Below are 16,517 nucleotides of genomic sequence, written 5' to 3'. Positions count from 1 at the left end.
ATATCTTGGTTTGGGTGCACTCATTTCCTTCATGTGCATGATTATGTTTCCTTATGTACAATGATATAGTTTTATTTTTGATCTTATGTTACATCTAGTAAGCGTGATGGTAGTGAAATGTATGATATAATTTGGCATTCACTTGCATTATTTTAGTTAAGGTGTGAATGGTATGAGGGAAGTTGCTAGGTTGGAAACGATATTGGTTGGGTTGAAATTTTGAAGGAATCATGATTCTTTTTGTTTATTCTGATTAAATTTTTATATACTTTATTTAGGTTTTTGTATAAGGAATGGGTTGGTATGCTTTTCTCTTGGGAGAATTATTGATTAAATTTGTGATATTTGATTGAATAACATTTTATTAAAATATTTAAGTGTACATGGTGGTATAGTACTATAGAACGATAAATCGAATTGAATTAAGATTAGAATGTTTTATTAGAGGCACACTTAAACTTAAGCTTAGATTATAATTAGAGTACATTATTGAACTTATTCTAAGGTGTTTTTCTTTTAATTTTAATTATGGCAAGTGGCAGGTTTTTAAGGGGAATGTAGGTTAGTATGAATGGGTTGGAGGGTGATTGTGTGTGAACGATTTTTGTTAACGGATTAAGACAGATATGATAGATCAGTAGGAAGGTGGTGGGTACGTTGGGGCCGATTGAGGTGGATAGGTGTTTTCGCCATTGACGGGATGTAATGGCCATCCATGACCTGGCAGGTTTGATATGGCTGATGTGATTGGTATGGCTGGTACTGTTGATATGAGTTTTATACGTATAGTGGCGGGCCAAGCTAGTGGGTGAACTCTGTTGGTGGGGGTGTTGGCCTTTTGCGGGGGCGCCTTGTGCGTGGTCTTGAAGGCGGTGTTAGAGGGCGAAGCATCCTCGTGGCGGCAGCCATTTGCCATATGGCTTCCTGGTGGATTTTGTTGATCTCTCGCGAAATAGCGGCACCTACTGCTTCGCTAATGGCCTCGTTCAGTTTCTGTAGATTGAGTCATTTATTAATTATTGTATGATTAAGTTTCAGGAGGGAGGGATTACGGTTGATTGTTGTTGCGAAAGGGAGGTTCTTTCTTTTCCCTTATCAAGGATGGAATTGAGAAGAGCGAATTGGAGAGCGTACTGATGGGATTGTTTGAAAATATGACGGATGCTTACTTGAGAGTTCACGAATATCTTTTGACACGGGCTCGGTTCTGGCAGTTCCTCTCCGTTTATGTACATGTGATGGTTTTCGTTCAGAATGGGGCTGTCTGGTTCCTCAGTTTCATCGATGGCTGGTAACAGGTGTTCCTGCATGGTTTCCATGGTGGGTTATTGTCGTTGATAGTTTGATTGGTTGTTGGTTTGTTGTTTTTATGCTACTGTATTTTGTTTTTGTCTGGTTGCTGTTTTTCTTCTAGTATGCTGTTTGGACATATGAGGGTGATTGATTTATATGAGTGACTTGCGATGGATGCTTGATCATTGACTAACTGGACGGATGAGGGAGGTTTGGAGCGTGAATGTACAGGTACTCACATTATGAATGCTGGTTTGAGTTTGTTAATTTTCTTCTGTGTGGGTACAAAATGAGAGTCCTTTAATAGGTAATGAAATGTATTTGTTGCAAATTAAACAGATATTTTAACTAACTCTGTTATAAATTTCAGTTCGCTAACTGCTTCCGATAACGCCACATACTCAGCATATGTCGAGGCCTTCGTCACACATTTTTGCTTCTTTGATTTCCAATGAATTGCGTTCCCGTACATTCGAATTACATAACCAGATGTGAACTTCCTGTCTAAAACATCACCTGCCCAGTCGGCATCTACATAACAATCTAACGCTTCGACATTCTCATTTCTTTTAAATCTTAATTTTAAATCTCTTGTTAAGTACAGATACTTTAATACTCGAAGGGCATACTTGAAATGTGTCCTATTATAACAATTTTGTATCGGACTCAAAATCATTTTCGCTTCTTTCAATTTCTACTTGGTTATTTTCGTCAAGACTTTCAACACTTCCCTCCAATAGTCATCATTAACACTGTCATTGCTTTCTTCATCGGATGTATTCTCGTCCAGACCAATACATTTAACTCTATTGCTTCAGCTGGCGATAAATCCTTCGCCGATTCAGGACATTTTACTTCGACGATGGTATCATCGTCTACAACGCCGTCAAGAGTTGCACCTAAGTAAGGCACAACGGCATCGATGAAGAGGCCACATGGTAGTATATGAATTCCTAATTCGTCTTCTAATTGCCGCAAGGCGTTTGCCTCGTTCTCCCTTCCGTATTCGAGGGAACGCAAATTCGGTATTTGCGGATACATCATGCTCTTCAAAGTATTTGCCGGCGGTGTATCTTGTTACGTGCCGGAGGGGGCGGCTGCGTAGCCGGGGCTTAATTTCGGTTATGGTATTTAACACTGGGAGCCTAAGGAAATAGACGTGGAGACGAACCTACGTATGGCTAACGTAGGGAGCCACAGGAAAGGTTAGTATTAGGTTTAGTTTCGATTCCGCGAAGCAAGAATCTAATCCTTCTCCATACCGGTTGAACTTTGCTGACGACCCCAGTTTTTGAAACAGCGATGCTCGCGCGCTGCTTCTTTCTTTTTTGTTGCTGTTTGGCAAATCATACAAAATTTATTTTTCACGCTGATATACAGCACTTTTTTCGTATGGTATCCCACGATGGCTCCTACGCCAGAAAGAGAATTGTAGTCTCCTCCGCGGTACGATCTTTTCATCCAGCTGCCATCTGCGACAACTGGAATCTACGGTATAATATAGCCTGCAAGCACATCGCCTCTTGCAATGGCCAATTCTCTTTCCTCTTTTCCACCTTCTCCCATTTCGTGTTGTGCGGCTACTTCAAAGCCATCGATTATGTCATCCTGACATTTCTCGTACATCCTTTTTGTCATACAAGACATGTTCACGCTAGAGAGTAATTCCTCCAGTTGATTATATCCACCGCCTGTAACCATTGTTGCAGAAACAGCGGCATGGTTGATATCCATAGTGCCATCATTCTTTCGAAGACATGGAATGTGTTCTACGTAATTGCACATTCGGCACTGTACATTATACGTTTTTTGTAAGCCATATTGTTGACATCCAATTATTTCAAAATGTTCAATGCCACAGCCAATAGGTGAATGTTTTGCAAGATTTTTTATTTCTTCGAATACATATGCAAAATCAGCAAAATCTATTCCTTCCGAAATTGGTTCTTTTGGCTGTTGTTGTTCGGCTTTCTCTACCACCCAATTTATTTCTTCGTCTTGATCGATGGTATTCAGTTCATTTTCTTCTGTATAGAAATCTCCTTCTTGTACTATTTCTTCGATAATTTCCATTTCTTCAACATTTCCTACGTTTTCTTCATATATTCTCTCCGTAAGAAACTCATCCGCAGCAGATGTAGTTGTGACTGTTTCTTGGGAGGTACCTGCACAGGTGCCTGCTTCCGCCGCGGTACCTTCACTTACCGTGAGGCATGCTGCCTTTTTCAACTGTTGCCTGCAAGGAAAGTGTTAGTAATCAGTATAGTGTTGCCTCGAAATAAGCAACTCGCTCGGGGTCGAACAGTTGTTTATTACGGAGCAGATATGCTATACCGTTTGATTTTGTTCTCGAAACGGGACGATGGAGAACACGAGAAACGAGTGAGAAATCGGAGGTAGCGGCAAACCATAGTGATCGGCCGAGCTGTGATGTTATTTCTTGAAAAAAGATAGAATATAACATGTTCTCTCATTTTGGCACTTCGTAAGCGCTTCCGAATGAACGTAGAATCACACGAATGAAACACGTCAGAATCGCTAATGCCAGAATGAGAAAGGATTATATATGTTGTAGATAATAATTATATCTAAATTAAGATTCTTGTTATAAATTTTAATTACGATTTGATTTTACAAGAATTGTTACTGTGGGAACTGTTTGGTTTACCACTCGCTCTAAATCTGATCGCTCTGTCGTTTATAATTGCCGATCGCTACACACGCTTCTCTTTCATTCTCCCACTCATTCTATATTGCTCTTTCCTCATCCAACCTATCATTCGCTCTGTTTGAAATACATGCGATCACTCATTCAGTGTTTCACATTCGCGCACGTTTTCTCTCTCTCTCTTTTTTTCTCTCAGGCTGAAGTCTCGGTTCGAGAATGATACAGTAAAACCTGGATATATACAACAGAAATTGGGACCCAAGCATTTCATTTATAGAATCGAGGTGTCGAATGCGGGTTCAACAGCCAAGGGTGCACGTAGAAAGGGACAGACAGTAGAGGAGAGAGAGGTCCAAGAATTCAAAGCGAGGAGCTGAAACGTATCTGTGTGACTACACTCATTCAATTACAAAACTTTTTTATTGTAGACTTTTTTTAAATAAAATTTTCACTACCGCATTGGTGAGATTTTTCTGATTAAAATGATACCGAACACGATATAGTTTGAATTATATTTATTTATTTATTTATTCAGAATACGCTGCGGAAGTATTGACTGCAAATTAGATGTTTTATAATGTTAGGAAAAGCCCGTGATTTACATGAAATCGGACAGTTTCTTCCTATTGAAAATTAAAGTAATTTACAAACTAACAATAATAATAGAATAAACAACATAGAATCGACTCCTCGGCTGCACGTAAAGGATATGTACGGTCACAGAATCAACACCTCAGCTGGATAAATGTAACCTTTGAGAACACACAGCCGACACCTCAGCTGGTTTTGAATTCGATCTCTTTGGCTTTTCGCCAACTTTTAACATCAATTTTAGCAAGTAATTACAATTCAAACTATATCGTGTTTGGTATCATTTTAATCCGAAAAATTTCACCAATGCGTTAGTAAAAGTTTCAGTAAAAAAAAGTCAAAAATAAAAAAGTTTTATAATTGAATTAGTATTAGTCACGCCGATACGTTTCGGCTACTCGCTTTGAATCCTTGGACCTCTCTCTCCTCCACTGTCTGTCTCTTTCTATGTTCACGCTTGGCTTGCCTATCAACATCTCGGCTGGAATGCAACCACTGTGTCCCAATCCCGGTTGCATTTATCCACTTGCTTTCTGGCGATTCGCTAACCCTTTCCCAAGCTCTGTAAAGCCAATCTAAAGCCGGGTATCCACCTGTATCAAACGCCCGTATCGTATCACCGTTCCGAACCCTTTTGAATAAGCAGACGTTGCGTCGTTATATGCAACGGCGCACAGTGGGACAAAACTGCTTTTTGCGATCAAAATTCTGTAACTTCGGTTCTATTGGAAATATTTTAATGAAATGGGAAGTTTTTGCCTACATTATGATACTTAAGTTGTATCAATATAAATCATATTGAACTACAGGGTGTCAAGATATTCACGTATAAACTGTAGCGCGTTCAACATCCTTCACTTGTTAGACATATTTTATGTTATTTAACAAAAATTTGACTTAAAACTGTTAATAACTGTAAGAGAAATGGATATAATAATTAAAAAATGACAAGACATGTGTTATTATAATATATTTATTATAATCTATACCAAATCATTCGTGAAAAACGTTTCGATAATTATGAAAATTTATTATGCCATGTTGCAAGGACGAAATGAAATTTTCAATGACGAATATACACGTTGCAATGATTAATAATAATAGTTAATAAGGCAGTTAACTGGATAATAATCGTATTTGTTACTGCTTTTCCATCTTCGCGCGTAGCGGCCAAGATGGGTGTAATTTCATTCAATCGCCATTTTCTTGAAAAAGTGCAAAAAAGTGCACCCGATTTTTTCAGATTCTGATAGAGGAAGGTTCACTCTTTCCTGTAGTAATAATTAAACATGTGGCAAGTTGTGGCATTTTTTTAAAATCAAACTCAAAGTTGAGATTTCAGTTAAATGTACTTCGTTTCAATCAGATCCTATTATTTAAAAAGTTGTTAACAATTTAACTTACTTTATGCACTGAATAGAATCTATACTATCCTAGTAAACTTTATCATTCATTTGAATTGTATCTTTCCGAGTACATTGAAGTTACGGGTAATATCAGCGTTTCGTTTTGACGAATTTCTACTGACTTTGAGTGCGAACCACGGCAAAACGGAAGCAAATATGAAAAAACGGATTACACTACGCTAAACTACAGTTTATTCTCTATCGATATATGTAATTAGTTTTTCAATTTTCGAATTCACGAAAATCGAATTTTGATTGCCGAAAGCCGTTTTGTCCCACTGTGCGGCGTGCTGCGGCTCGGACAACATTTCTTCGTTTCTTGATATAAACGGTTCGGCAATAGGACTGGGCCACTATATGCGAGGAGTTTCGTTTTGTTGCGTGCCGTTCCAAAGGAACGAAGGCAACGGACCCATCCGAATAATTTGTCGATTCTTTGTCGTTGCATCGAAGGAAAGGTTCATGCATTTGCACTTGACATAGCGTTTCGTGCCGTCACTTGGATTTCAATTTATTTGAAATCTTGCGGTATTATTGGATTCATTTCAAAATCGATGAAATTATTTATGAACTTCATCTAATTTAATATAGACAAATTTTATCGTCTAAATATATTTAAACAGATCAATTATCTTCGATGGTACGCTGTACATAAAACAGCAATATTAATAATCACCTGTGTGATTATTGAAAAAGGACAATGTGATAATTTTGCAGAGATTTTTCCGTTGCCGAGTATCGAAAGTTCTATTGGGCTGTAATACGGAGGTGAAGGAACGGGCCGATCCAAAAATTGTCGGTTTTTTGCCGTTCAAAGGATAGGTTCGGAGACCACTTGAAACGTAAAAACAACATACCCAGGCGAAGGCCCGAAATGCTATGTCAAGTGAAAACATGACACTTGAGGCTCGAGATAATATGATCTGCAATCGGATATAGGTAATACTAATGCAACGACTGAACTTTGTTATTTTTCATTTTTTTCTTATAAAACTTTTATCAAGATATTTGTGACGTTTTTCTGATTAAAATGATACCAAATACGATATGGTTTGGACAATTTTTATTTATAATAGTATTTGCTACAGTGTGATTCTCTTGCTACGCAAGACAAAAGCCGTGCCGCACAATGGAACCCCTGCTGTTAGGAAAATTGGAAATGATTTTTATTACATCTGAAAGTTAGAGGAATTTTAGGAATCGGTTTATAACTTAGGAAAATAAAATAAGGAAAAAATATGTTATTATGCCAGGGGTTCGAGTTTACTTAATCCGTTTATTACTCGAAGAGGTCATTGTTTATTACCCTTGTTGCTTTCATCGGACTGGTACTACTTGTGTACAATGCAAGTGCGGTACCTCCACGCGAACTAGGAGGTACCCTCGCGTTTGCAAAAGACAACCAATCAGAAAAATTCCAAATTGACCGCCTATGACGACCACTTTTCACCCCCACCACGATTAGGAAGTGACATATTTCTCATCAATACGGAACAAGATTAGTTGTCGTTTAGACTGCAGACAGACAGTTTCCATGGATTTCAGTACGGCAGAAATGCTCACCTTGATTGAGATGTACCGATCAAAAAGTGCGTTGTGGGACCCCAAAAACTGCGATTATTTTAATAAATTAAAGAAAGAAGATGCATAGGAGGAATTAAGCGCAGAAATAGAAAAATCAAAAGCAGTTTTGAGGAGGGAAAAGTTGAAAATGAAAAGAAGTGTTGGCACTGGAAAGGGTAAGTACTTTTTATCATACATTCATGAATTGAAAATTAGAAATATTTGGTACTTTATACAGTATTACACATCAGAAAACAGTGCGGCTCAATTTAACTTTCTATCGTTATTTTGTTTGTAGGAACACAAGAAGTATATAAAAGCCAGTGGTTTGCATTCGAAAGTATGCAATTCCTATGGGATAAAAATAAATCAAGCAGGATATTAAGTACGGTACGCAAACCTTCAATTATTTTTTTATTTTTTCCACAATTCATAAAAGCATACTAAGCATACTTTATTAGCAACAAATTAGAAACAATACTTGTTTTCAGATGGAAGATGAAGTACAAATCGTAACTCCAGAGGCGGTAAAAGATGAGGTGGCAGAGTAGTCGTATATGGGACAGGATGCAGAGAGGACCCCATTGCGCCCAACAAGAACGGTTGCCGCGAAAAAGCGGCATACCGAGAAAGAGGACCGCTTGGTGAGGGCATTTCACATTCTGGAGACGGCGTCAGATCTACCACCTGACGAGTTCCAACATTTCGCAAATTTTATTGCAGCGAAAATGAGAAACCTCAACAATTGTGAAAGGGTGCATGTTCAAGCACGCATAATGCAATTATTTGTCGAAATACAGTAATGTCTCTCACATTGCCCATACTGACGGACGTCTCACATTGTCCCTACGCTGTTTCTACGCTTATGTATACGTCACTTCTGCGCCTATGTTATCTCGATGGAAGTCAGTCAAGCATGTGATGTATGTAATGTGACACGCGACGCGGTCCTTTTGATGAGAGTTCGAGTATTAGTAATTTATAATAAAGGAATATAACTTTTTTATTTTCACTTTTTTCTATTCATAAATTTTTTTCACATATTGCCAAGATTTTTACGATTAAAATGAGTCCAAACGCGATATAATTCGGACTAAATTTATTTATTAAGGCTTATTAAATAACTCACATGTGTAAATATGTATTATATTTCATACATAAATAGTTTAAAATTATTTAACGCGATTGAAAAATCTATTGAGTTTCAAACGTAGGCTGTACCACCACATTGTCCCTAAAACGTAGGCTGTACCACCACATTGTCCCTAAAACGTAGGCTGTACCATCACATTGCCCCTGAAACGTAGGCTGTACCACCGCATTGTCCCTACAACGTAGGCTGTACCACCGCATTGTCCCTCGAATGTAAGCTTTTTCCACATTATCCAGACACAAGTTACGTATTCAACAGATAATGTGTACAAATATTTTGTGTATTTTTTCTAGAAATCCGCTTTTGTAATTCATTTAAAGCGATGATGAAATGAATTACCTAATAGGTATTAATAAGTAAAGGTGATCCAAATTATACTGTGTTTGGTTTCATTTTAATCGCAAAAATCTCTCCAATATGATAAAAGTAATTGCATATTAAAAAAGTTAAAAATAAAAAAGTTTATATGTAGTACTGATTTTTAAATCTTTCATTTGCCCGACTCTAATTCTGTCTTTCTCTTTTATTCGCTGTCCTTTTCTTTGTTCGGCAAACTACAAAGGCGAGCTGCGAGGCTGGAAAAACGATTCTAGTCTTCCCAAGTTGCCCACTTTCGATTCCTACCTAACGGGCAATGTGAGAGAGATTACTGTAGAAGCAAGGTGTACAAATAATATATAAAATATATACATATGTATGTATATAATATTAAATAGCATTTATTCCTTTCTCTTCCCTCCCTCTGTGACCTAACACTTTATTTAATCAAATTATTGGAGCCACATTTACATTATTACTATTAATAAATATTTCCACAAATTTTTTATGGGGTTGCAAAGCGAGGTTGTAGATAATCAGCATGGTTATTGTATTCATTTTGAGTTACATAATTGAATGTAATATTTGAAAAAGATATTTCTGTCCATTCACTTCCGCATCACTTCAGCTTTAAATCTAACTTAATTAAAAAGGTGTCGTTGGTCAAGAGGTTACTAATATAGTTCTCGAGGTAGAAATGGGGTCATTTAGTCGTATATGAGGTCTGTTGGTATAGACAATCGACCATAATAGCCGAGCGTCCTTTTCCAGCTTATTGTGACGCCAATTTTCAATTCACTATCCTTCTGAAGGGGAAACTTCAGAGAATATGAACACATTTTTTTCAAAATTTAAATCAAAATTTAAACTTTACAATTTTAGCCTAAACCCCGATGATCGATATACAGTGCGTAAAAGTAAACACGAACATAGATTGAGAAAATGTTAGTAAAAATGTTTATTTAATTTCTTTTTCTTTGTACTGTGACCCGTTCGTGGGCTGTCTCTATACAATTGTTCTTTCCAAACAAGTCGCGGGACAGTTTAAATTCGTTAGGCGCCAGCTACGTTTCGTGGCAATCTTAAGGTGTAGGGAAAGGGGTTAGAATTGGGGTCTTTACAGGGGATGGGACTCGTGGCACTTACGTCCTTACAATATCTCGCGGGGGAGTACGCAAGGAGGTGTATCGGGGGAAAGGAGGTCTCAGGGTTAGGTAGGGTTCCCAGGAAGTTCTTTACGTTACGCGTAGAGGGAGTCGACAAAAGGGGAATCTTAAAAAGGAGACTGGAAAAGGGAGGTTCGACGAAATCGCGGAGTAGGATGCGCGGGTGGAGAAGATCGCCGTTGCCGGAGCTCAAACCGTTTATAATATTAATAACGGAAGGGCTTACCCCGCTGCAGTACATCACTCACTCACAAATCGCTTATCTCACTCGTCAATACTCTACAAAACGTGTTCTGTATATCGTAGCCTCAGGCTCATTAACCGACCATCCCGTCGCGGGATATTTTTGGGAAGGGGATGGGACTAGGAAGGGGCCTCTTCCGGCAACGGGATAGATCGATTATCGATCTTCGATATACCGGTGATCGGGGTCGATGGGGCTGGCGGATATCCTTCGGTGACGGGTCGGCTGAGGTTTTCGACCTCGGTGACAAATGGCTCCGGGTGGGCGTTTTCGCAATCGTGTGGGCAGCTTCGTCTAGTTTTCCGAAGTCCCGCGTTGTTCTTTTTCCTTGGAAGGGTTAGGGGTCTGTCGCCGGCCTCGAAGCTACTGTTGAAGATAGTCCTTATTAGTTTTGTTCGTCGCCTCCATCGGCCCGACACCGGTGGAGAGGGCAAAGGGGTAAGGTGAGGGAAGGGTTATGGGTTATTTTGAGGTGGAAGTGCGAGGTGGGCGAAGCGCAGCGATTGTAACGGGGGGGCACGGGTGTCACCACGTTACAGTACAAAAGGAATACTTTGTAAACACAATTAATTTTTGTTAGGTTGTATTTAGGGATGAAAATAAATTACACAAATAAGACAATTACATAAATATGTTGGAAAATTAAATTTTAATATAGTGAAACATCGATAGTACGTCAAATCGAATTTTCGATATAATTCGTGGAGGTGGAAAACCAATAAATTATTAAGTTTTATATTTTCGTACATAAAAACGCAGTAAAACAATTTGTTATTTACAATTTATTTACACACTACGAATTACTATTCTGAACATAAGGGGGTTATAGGGGAGAGTTGCCGAATTTTGACCACCTGAACATTTTCCAATATATATGCTTGTAGAAGCATTTCTAATAAAAACGATTTAGTAGAAAAAAATTATACTATTTTGATGTTCAAAATAACGTAATTTATTTTTAAGAAAATACAAATTATTATAAAGAAAAATTAGTTTATAGAAATTGAGTCATCGGTCCAATCAAAGAAACTGGTTTCCCAAAATGGACCGCTGGTTCCTCAAAATTGACCATCAAGCACAATTAAAACAAAAGTACTTCTTGATTCTTGGACTCACTCCAGCACATTTTGTATGGACCCAGGTGAGACATTTAATACATTGTATCATCTCTTCTTCTTTTGTTTCTTCACATATAATACAAAACGAAGCAGTTTTAATTTGTACTTTTTGTTTTTTATCCCCAACATTTGGTGGTTTTGCCTTATTCATCCTTTTTCGGTTGATATGGTTTAATTCTAAAATATTATCACTATTTGTTATTACAACTGCTTTCTGGGCAATGCGTCCTACTCGAGGAGACGATGGACCTGACTGTGAATTTGGTGTTGGTGGAGGTGATATTTCATGGAGAATATCCTTAAATGTTTTACTTTTTTTCTTTTGAGGTACATAATCAACGCCGAAATCACTACTGCTGCTACCACTGTCATTGAATGACGGTGGTATTGCCGTGTTTGATGAATGTTGTTGTTGTAAACTATCAAATGGGGCAAACCGGTGATCTTCGAAAATATGTCTGTTAACAGGCCAAATACCAGAGGCACGAAAGCCACTCTCAGCTATTGCCACAGTTGCCGCTCTGCCATATGCTTCATTTAGTAATTTAGAAATTTGAGTTTGAGATATTTTATCACCTTTATATTGACGAAGAAATGTTTCTTGCGCTTGGGTAAAATATTTCTGTAGTGGCCCAAAAAAAGCAACATCTAAGGGTTGCAAACGACGGGTAGTATGCCCAGGCAACTGCAATAATACTATTCCATTATCTCGAGCAAAGATACAAGCGTCTAAATTTTTGCTATGTGTCGTGTGTCCGTCAAGTAGTAAAAGGACTTTCTTATTTTTATTGCAGTTTACATGATTTTTGAGATGATTCAGCCATTCAACAAACAATTGGGAATTTATGTAACCTGTGTCTGAAAGAGTAACAATGCTTCCTGGGAGTGCGCCAATTTTAAGATCATTATTGAACTTTTTTCTTTTAAAAATTATCATAGGTAGAACATAAAACCCAGCAGCACTGCCCGCGCATACCATAGTTGTAAGAACGCCACGCTCACCACTTGTTATGGTCCCTACTTGGCGTTTACCTTTACGAGCAACCACCTTTTGTAGAGATTTTTGTACCGTCGAAAACCCCGATTCATCGACGTTAAATATAGTGTTGGCAATGAATTTAAACTCGAAAGTGTTCGCGAGAAAAAACAATGGAAGATCTATTTCTGCGGCTGATTGTAGCATCTGATCCGTATATTTCCAGCATAAGGAAACTGCCTCAAAAAAAAAAGGAAAGCATTATCGATAGATGCTGTGGGATTGTTAATTTCACCTGTAACAAAGTACGAAGATGAAGTAGTAACAGATACGGAAGGAGATTCTGAAGATTCAGATGATACCGAAAATTCGGAAAATGAATGATTGTTTTTGTTTAGTTAATTGTTTAGTTAATAAACGTAATTTGATTTGTGCTATCCATTTTCATTCATAAACTTCTCAAAACCGGAAGTATTGTTTAAATTTTAATTGACTATTTTGTCTACAATAATTTTAACTTAAGATTTATAATTAGCGAACTCCAACACAACGGAAGATTAGCCTTGGTATAGAAATTGGTCATTTTTATGTACATGGGGGTGCCATATTGGATCCGCCATTTTGTTTTTTGGACATTTCAAGTTCAGATTCGTAATCAGTGATCCAAAAAACCCCGGAATACCCATTTCTACCTAAATTAGAACACATTTTGAGGTTTTGGCCACGTTTTGACGATTTGGGACCACTGTGCGGCGCGCGGTCCAAATTCGGCAACTCTCCCCTATATTTATCACATGTTACATTACATTATAATATTTAAATAAAAACTATGCGCAGTTTTTCTGCTAAGGTACCCTTCCTTCCGCCAAAAAATAATGGGCCAGTTCCTCTCTTATTTGTAACAACGCGGAAGTTGTTCTCTGCGGAACTCCTCGCAAGGGCAAAAGCGCTCTTATTTCGTTGTCCTGTTCCCTCCAATTACCTCCTCTCAAAATACCTTCCTCTTCGTAATCCATCGTTCCAGGAGGAGTATAAAGACGAGAAGAATCTGGCCTTTGCCGTAAAAAATTATGTAACATCGTTGTTGTTAAAACAAGAGAAGCTTTTTCCGGCGATAAAAGCATCGGTTTCCTTAATACGCGAAAGACTGCGGCCAATATGCCGAGGTCGTTTTCAACAACCCTTCGGGCCCGGCATACTCGATAATTAAATATACGTTGCTGCGATCCTTTCGTAAAATATCCCGAGTAACATTTCAGGAGGTGTTCAGAAATCGGGAAGGCTTCGTCTCCTAAGAAAAAGAGAGGAATTGGTGTTTCCCTTCCTTTTAACCGAATAGCCTCTGGTATCTTTAATTTCTTCTCCTCCATGGCCCGATATAGAGAAGAATTATTAAATACACCTCCGTCTGAAATTCTTCCTTGGCAGCGAACGCCTACAAATAAAAAATATAATTAGCATCTACAACACTCAGAATGACAACACTAAAAAATCCCTTATAATTAATGTAGTCAGTTCCGCTGTGTGTTGGCGATTGAATAGTTATATGCTGCCGATACAGTGGGGGAAATTCCACGTGTCATTGTATTGCTGAGCGATTTTCAGCCATTCCGTTTCAGTTTTTGGAATCTGTAAAAAGACACAACTTTTGTTTTCTATTTTCACGTTTGTGCCGTTCAGAAAAATGAATTATAGTTCACTTACCTGAATATACGATTTCAGTGCCTTCGTAATGGCTTCACACATCTCCGGAACGATTTTGCCAATAGTTTGCTTCGATATTTTGAACAAGTATTGTAAACTTGTAAACGAATCGCCCGTTGCCAAAAACCGGAGCGTCACAGCTAATCGTTCCTGCGCCGCAATAGCTTTTCTATAGTTTGTATCCTGCCGCATAATTTCTGGTCCAATTATGTTCAACAGAAATTCAAAATCTGTTGGGTGCATCCGCATGAAATTCTTATATAACCCACTGACACTTTGAAATTTTAAATCTGACAACAACGCGGATGCACTATATTTTTCTCTACGTCGAAGAAAGTTGAAACCCACCAACGGGGTAGATTTCTTTCAGGTTTCTCCAACGCATAATGTAAAGTAATGTAAGCAAGAGCTTTCATTTTACGCGAATTCATTGTGCTATAGTTAGTAAAATGGAATAAATCTGTGGAAACTAGTAAATGCTTCTACTCCTCTTGTCGAAACGACATTGATCTTTTTCCGCATTGATGAGAAATATACAGGGTGTCCCGTAACGTATTTTCACCCTCTGAGGTGGTGGTAGGTGGAGTGATTCTGAACAACTTTTTCCTTTGCGAAAAAGTGGTTTGAAGCTTCCTTTTTGAATTATTAAGCAATAAAATAATTTTTAACAAAAAAACAAATCCGACTTCGAAATGCACTAAAAAGTATCAAATAATTTCTATTTCATTTATACCAATATTCCATAGCTATTAATAATAACCACTTAATCGTTAAATAGGATACCAAATACATTTCAAAGTTTTCGGAGGCGACGCAAAATTAAAAATACCCGAATATACGATGCTGCCAATAGCGATTTGACTGCGGTATGGCAAACCTGGTAATTAATAAGTCGTAAGAAAAAAATTCGAAACGTTATAGATACGGCAGAAAACATTCTTATTTGTAACGACTGTATCAGCAGTTGGTAGCACTTCTGTTGTACATGTATACCGCAATTCAGGAGGAGCCACACTTAACTCGCGTAGCTCACTAGGTCTAGGGACATTTTTAATAACGTGTGTCATTCCTCTCTTCAGCTTGCTTTTTACTTTGCGATCATTTAAATGGTGGACAGAAATATATGACGTACAATAACTGATGACGATATGGTAAAGATACACAATACGAAATTTCTATTATTTTTCGAAGAAAAAATTATATCACACACGTTATTAAAAATGTCCCCAGACCTACTGAGTTGCGCGAGTTAAGTATGGTCCCTCGTGAACTGCAGTATAGTTAATCCGCAATGGGTATGTTGATTCCCGTTGAATGTTGTTTCCTTGAAATTATCAAATGGGTCATTTGTCATATGTTGCCGACGCCTAACCTAGGATCCTCCTAGTAGAAGAAAAGTTTATAATTTTGCGCCGCCTCCGAAAACTTTGAAATGTATTTGGTATCCTATTTAACAATTAAGTGGATATTATTAATAGCTATGGAATATTGGTATAAATGAAATAGAAATTATTTGATACTTTTTAGTGCATTTCGAAGTCGGATTTGTTTTTTGTTAAAAATTATTTTATTTCACACTTTTTAGTGGAACCTGTAGTATTTGTAGGATAGTGTAAGGTGATTTTAGGTTTCTGTTGCTTAGCTAATAACCATAACCATAAACCGAAGAAATATTGACCAAATTTAAATGGTGAATAAACAACAAATTTCATAAATTTTTGCAAGTGGGATCATCGCGGATATACAGAGTGTCACGCGACTACCTCTACAGCCGAAGAGGGATGATTGCTAAGGTGATTCTAAACAACCTTTTCCTTTTCCAAAATGTAGGTTACGGCTTGTTTTTCTGGTTATTAACAAAAAACACCGACCAATCCGAGCGCGTACAGCGTGCGGGCTCAGGGACTACAATGTCGGCTATGAAAACCGGGCCTGACGTAGGTCGCGAACGAACGGCTTGACACCCCGTTAGCATAGCACAATAAAAAAACTGAACTGGTAGAACATTTTTAGTCGTTGTTTAAAATGAATACGGAACCTAATCTCTTGTCGCCTATCATACTGTAAAAAATGAAATTCTAAGCATTCTAAACAACAAATGAAGATGATTGAAATGGAATAATTAATAAACGTTTGAATTGGACGCCGCGTTAATGATGAAAAATTTGAAAACAATTTAAATGAAACTTTCGCATTCGTTCCTAAATTAACCTACTACGCTGAAAGCAAATAATTGTCACTGGGAAACGAGGAAATACGTTCGGTAAAACAGCAGTTTTCATGATTGGGCCAATGAACTCCCCTCATTTATTGCACT

At 37.9% G+C, this 16,517-nt stretch overlaps 3 protein-coding genes across 3 annotated transcripts in view; 1 reads left to right on the top strand and 2 right to left on the bottom strand.

Moving 5' to 3' along the window:
* LOC143305497 (uncharacterized) overlaps window positions 1-16,517 on the top strand; it is a 743,008-nt gene that overhangs the window by 719,971 nt on the left and 6,520 nt on the right. The gene's annotated exons all lie outside the window — the stretch shown is intronic.
* LOC117611088 (uncharacterized) lies at window positions 306-2,503 on the bottom strand. Its single transcript, XM_034338985.2, has 2 exons — window positions 1,170-2,503; window positions 306-993 (listed from the first exon to the last, which is right to left on the bottom strand). Exons 1-2 carry the CDS (start codon window positions 1,317-1,319, stop codon window positions 802-804), a joined length of 342 nt encoding a protein of 113 aa, XP_034194876.1. The 5' UTR covers window positions 1,320-2,503; the 3' UTR covers window positions 306-801.
* LOC143305563 (uncharacterized) lies at window positions 10,126-14,548 on the bottom strand. The gene has a single exon (XM_076689643.1). The coding sequence runs from the start codon at window positions 12,701-12,703 to the stop codon at window positions 11,474-11,476; it is 1,230 nt and encodes a 409-aa protein (XP_076545758.1). The 5' UTR covers window positions 12,704-14,548; the 3' UTR covers window positions 10,126-11,473.

Source organism: Osmia lignaria, chromosome 8 (genome assembly GCF_051020975.1).
Source record: "Osmia lignaria lignaria isolate PbOS001 chromosome 8, iyOsmLign1, whole genome shotgun sequence".
Classification (NCBI taxonomy): Eukaryota; Metazoa; Arthropoda; class Insecta; order Hymenoptera; family Megachilidae; genus Osmia; species Osmia lignaria.
The sequence above is the reverse complement of the archived record's forward strand: the minus strand, read 5'-3'. Positions and strand labels throughout refer to the sequence as shown.

Coding starts and splice junctions, on each gene's coding strand:
- LOC117611088 (XM_034338985.2), bottom strand. CDS start 1,319: ATGGAAACCATGCAGGAACACCTGTTACCAGCCATCGATGAAACTGAG. Junction 994..1,169: donor AGATATTCGTGAACTCTCAA/GTAAGCATCCGT, acceptor CTCAATCTACAG/AAACTGAACGAGGCCATTAG.
- LOC143305563 (XM_076689643.1), bottom strand. CDS start 12,703: ATGCTACAATCAGCCGCAGAAATAGATCTTCCATTGTTTTTTCTCGCG.